At 21.6% G+C, this 3,417-nt stretch overlaps 2 protein-coding genes across 2 annotated transcripts; both read right to left on the bottom strand.

Annotated features, from left to right (window-relative positions):
* Positions 1-519: 519 nt before the first annotated feature.
* Positions 520-1,431, bottom strand: Chro.50348 (RING zinc finger protein-related). Its single annotated transcript, XM_660210.1, has 1 exon — positions 520-1,431. One exon carries the CDS (start codon positions 1,429-1,431, stop codon positions 520-522), a length of 912 nt encoding a protein of 303 aa, XP_665302.1.
* Positions 1,432-2,757: 1,326 nt separating this feature from the next.
* Chro.50347 (hypothetical protein) lies at positions 2,758-3,396 on the bottom strand. The annotated part of the gene is made up of 1 exon (XM_660209.1): positions 2,758-3,396. One exon carries the CDS (start codon positions 3,394-3,396, stop codon positions 2,758-2,760), a length of 639 nt encoding a protein of 212 aa, XP_665301.1.
* Between the last annotated feature and the right edge of the window lie 21 nt (positions 3,397-3,417).

Here is a 3,417-nt window from a genome sequence, read left to right as displayed (position 1 = left end):
TTATGAATATNCAAGTGGATTTTTTTTTTTTTATAAATAATAATTTTTGGATAGTCTTATAATCCTTAACTATTTTAATAATGTGTTTCTGGTTTTTTAAATTTCTATTAAAAAAATAAAACTNTACGTATAATTTCAAAATTTGATAGATCTTTCACTTCAATTCAATCCAATTGCATGTAATTCGAATCTGAGATTTTAATACTTCACATTTTATCAGATTCGGGATTTTCCCGCCAAAAACACAAATGATATTAATTATAATAAAATAAGAAAAGAAATAAATAGAATTAGAAATTAGGAATAGGGATTTAGGAATAGAGAGAAGAAAATAAAGAATAAAAAATGAGAATAAATTTAAAAAAATGAGAAATAGAATGTAAAAAGAATTAATAAGATATTGATAATTATTTTAATTAAAAAATTGACATTAAAAAATACATGTTACCGCCATACGTGTATTTATGAATTATATTGAATATGAAAGGGGTAGAAATAGAGAACAAAAAAGAGTCAAATTTAAACATAAAAATTAATAAAATCTTTCTTAGTAAGATTTCTTCTACACCTTGGACATTTTTGTTTTCTTTGAACAAGATTTCCTGCACAATTAAGACAGAAGTGATGCCCACAACGCGTAATAACAACAGGAGTGCGAATATTGGGAAAAAACTGATTAATTGTTAATGTTCTTGACATAATGTTATCCCAATCTTCTAAACAAATAGGGCATGTGAATTTTGCAGCTTTCTCTTTTTCTTCTTGAGTTAATTCGACAGGTTTTTCTATTACTTGATTCGTATTTTGATGATTATTCATATTACAAGAATTCATTGTGTTATTTAAANAATTAATAATATTGGAATATACTCCAAATAAAGGAAAGTTATTTGTAGTATTTTCTGATAATTCATTTAATGATATATTGAATAATCCTCTTGATGATGATGATGATGATGATGATGATGATGTTGAATATGGATTTGTACGGGTTGATATTCTATTATTTCTTCTGCTAGTATTAGTATTTGCTCTTTTAATACTGTTACTATTGCAATCAATTACTTCAATAACTTGCTCATTATCATCACTATCGTCATTCTTGTTTTCTATCAATTGTTCAATGCTTGTTCTATTATTTTCTTCATTTACCAAATAAACATCTTCTAACAAATTGTTTTGAAAAGAAGAAGAAGAAGAAGAGGATGATGATGATGATGCTGTTAATGCTACGTTGTGATTCTTATGTTGGCTTAAATTAGAATAATATCCAATATTGTCACCATTTTCTGTGTGACCTTCTTCTATCGTTGTTTTATTTTGAATAATTTTCTTGATTTTTCTGATTTTTCCAGTTCTTTTTTGTTCGCCTTCACTTTCAGAACTTGAACTTGAGCTCAAAATAATAATGTTATTGTTGTTTTCAGTCATTAAAATTTGTAAAATTACCGTATAGTTTACTATTTACCTTTATTATTATTAATTTAATCTTAAATAATGTGTTTTTACTCCTTAAATACATAAATATTTATATATATATATATATAAATATATATATATATATATATATATATATAAATATATGTATATTGCTTTTATTAATAATTTAATGTTAATTCATCTAATCCCAGAGATAACTAGTTATTTACTTTATCTTGTTAAAAATACGACCCAAAATATTTTTATAATATTACCATGCAATTTATATTCACATATTTATCAATACTTTTCTAATAAATGATCAGCTTATATAAGATAATATATAATAAATTATTACTTTTATATATAAACATAAATTTCTATATCATATAGTATAGCATTCTATACAAATATAATAAACAATTTAATGAATAATTTTTATTCAGATTTCATTACAAGTAATAATTCATAGTCTATTCTTCCATAAATCCTGTTAAAATTCAATTTTGAATTTATTGCACATTTACCGCCACATCATGGCGCCACATTCAAGTGGTATTTTTTTTTAATTTTATTATAATAATAATAACATTGAGTTTAATCGTAATTTTTAACAATTATATGTTATCAAAATATATGTAAAAATAATAAAGCACACACTTGCATTTACTTAAAGTTAAATAACAACTGGTTAGATTCAGAAGAATGATTTCTGATTCAAATTTTAGTATATATCATATTCACTATTTAGAAAAAATTCTGGATGAAAAAGAATTAAAATCATGGGATTCTGATATTAATAATATTTTACCAGGTATGTTTAACAGAATTTTTTGAATTATTGTTAATCTGAATAAATATTATTAATTTTTTTAATAACTAAATATTATTTCTTTAATTCACACGTAATTATAGAAACATGTTTGAGTATTTGCAATGTTGATAAATATAAAGATACTGATGATGCGCTTGAAGTAAATATTATAGATTCTATTCAATTATATCAAAAAGAAGCAATTGAAAATCAACTATCTACAATTGAAAAGCTTGTAAATCTTGATGGTAAGCCTTTTTCTCCTCCCCCCTTCTCTTCCATTCCCTTTAATTTTCAAATAATTAATAATATTTAACCAGAGAATGAAAATGAAATAGTATTTACAAACAATACCATAAATTTAAATAATGTTATTTCTTTCCTTGATCAAAATTCAAATATTAATGGCAATATCAATAATAATAATAATAACAATAATAATAATAATAATAATAATAATAATAATAATAATATTAATAGTACTCCTATACTTAGATCAACCAACTTATAAATATTTCTTAAACTTATAATATTTCAAACACAAAATTTGAAATTTCATTTTGTGCTTTTTTTATATGTTTTGAATTAGATAATAAATGATTTCCATTATTAATTTTCAAAAGTCTTAAATATCTGTTGTTTTTATTACTAAAATTATTATTTAAATTTAATAAATTTAATGACATTTGAAAAGGTACCGATTGATCATCAGTACCATGTATTAATAATATTGGATAATTAACCACTTTTTCTTTATTTTCTAATAGAAAATTATATGTTGGAAATATATTGTATGATTCCAAATAATTTCTTGAAATTAATTTTAAATCATCTTTTACTTTATTTATGTGATTAATTTTAACAATTGGTATTTTTGTATTAATTTTTGTATATCCTAATTCGTTAAATTCATTTAATTGTTCATTACTAAAATCTAATATATAACTTTCTGGAATATTATCTACACATGCAATACATATTATACCAATTAAATTATTATTTGAAATAAAGTATTCATTTTCACATTTTATATCTTTTCTTGTATAATTAGTTGAATAAGAAAATGTTAGAAATGCACCTGTACTTATACCAATCATTATTAATTTTGAATTTTTAAATAATATATTAGAAAAATATTCTACTATTGTTTCAATATCATACATATCTTTTGTTAACGTTTTATC

The sequence above is a fragment of the Cryptosporidium hominis genome, assembly GCF_000006425.1.
Source record: "Cryptosporidium hominis TU502 chromosome 5 CHRO015109, whole genome shotgun sequence".
In the NCBI taxonomy this organism is placed as follows: domain Eukaryota; phylum Apicomplexa; class Conoidasida; order Eucoccidiorida; family Cryptosporidiidae; genus Cryptosporidium; species Cryptosporidium hominis.
This window is presented reverse-complemented; position numbering and strand designations above follow the sequence as displayed.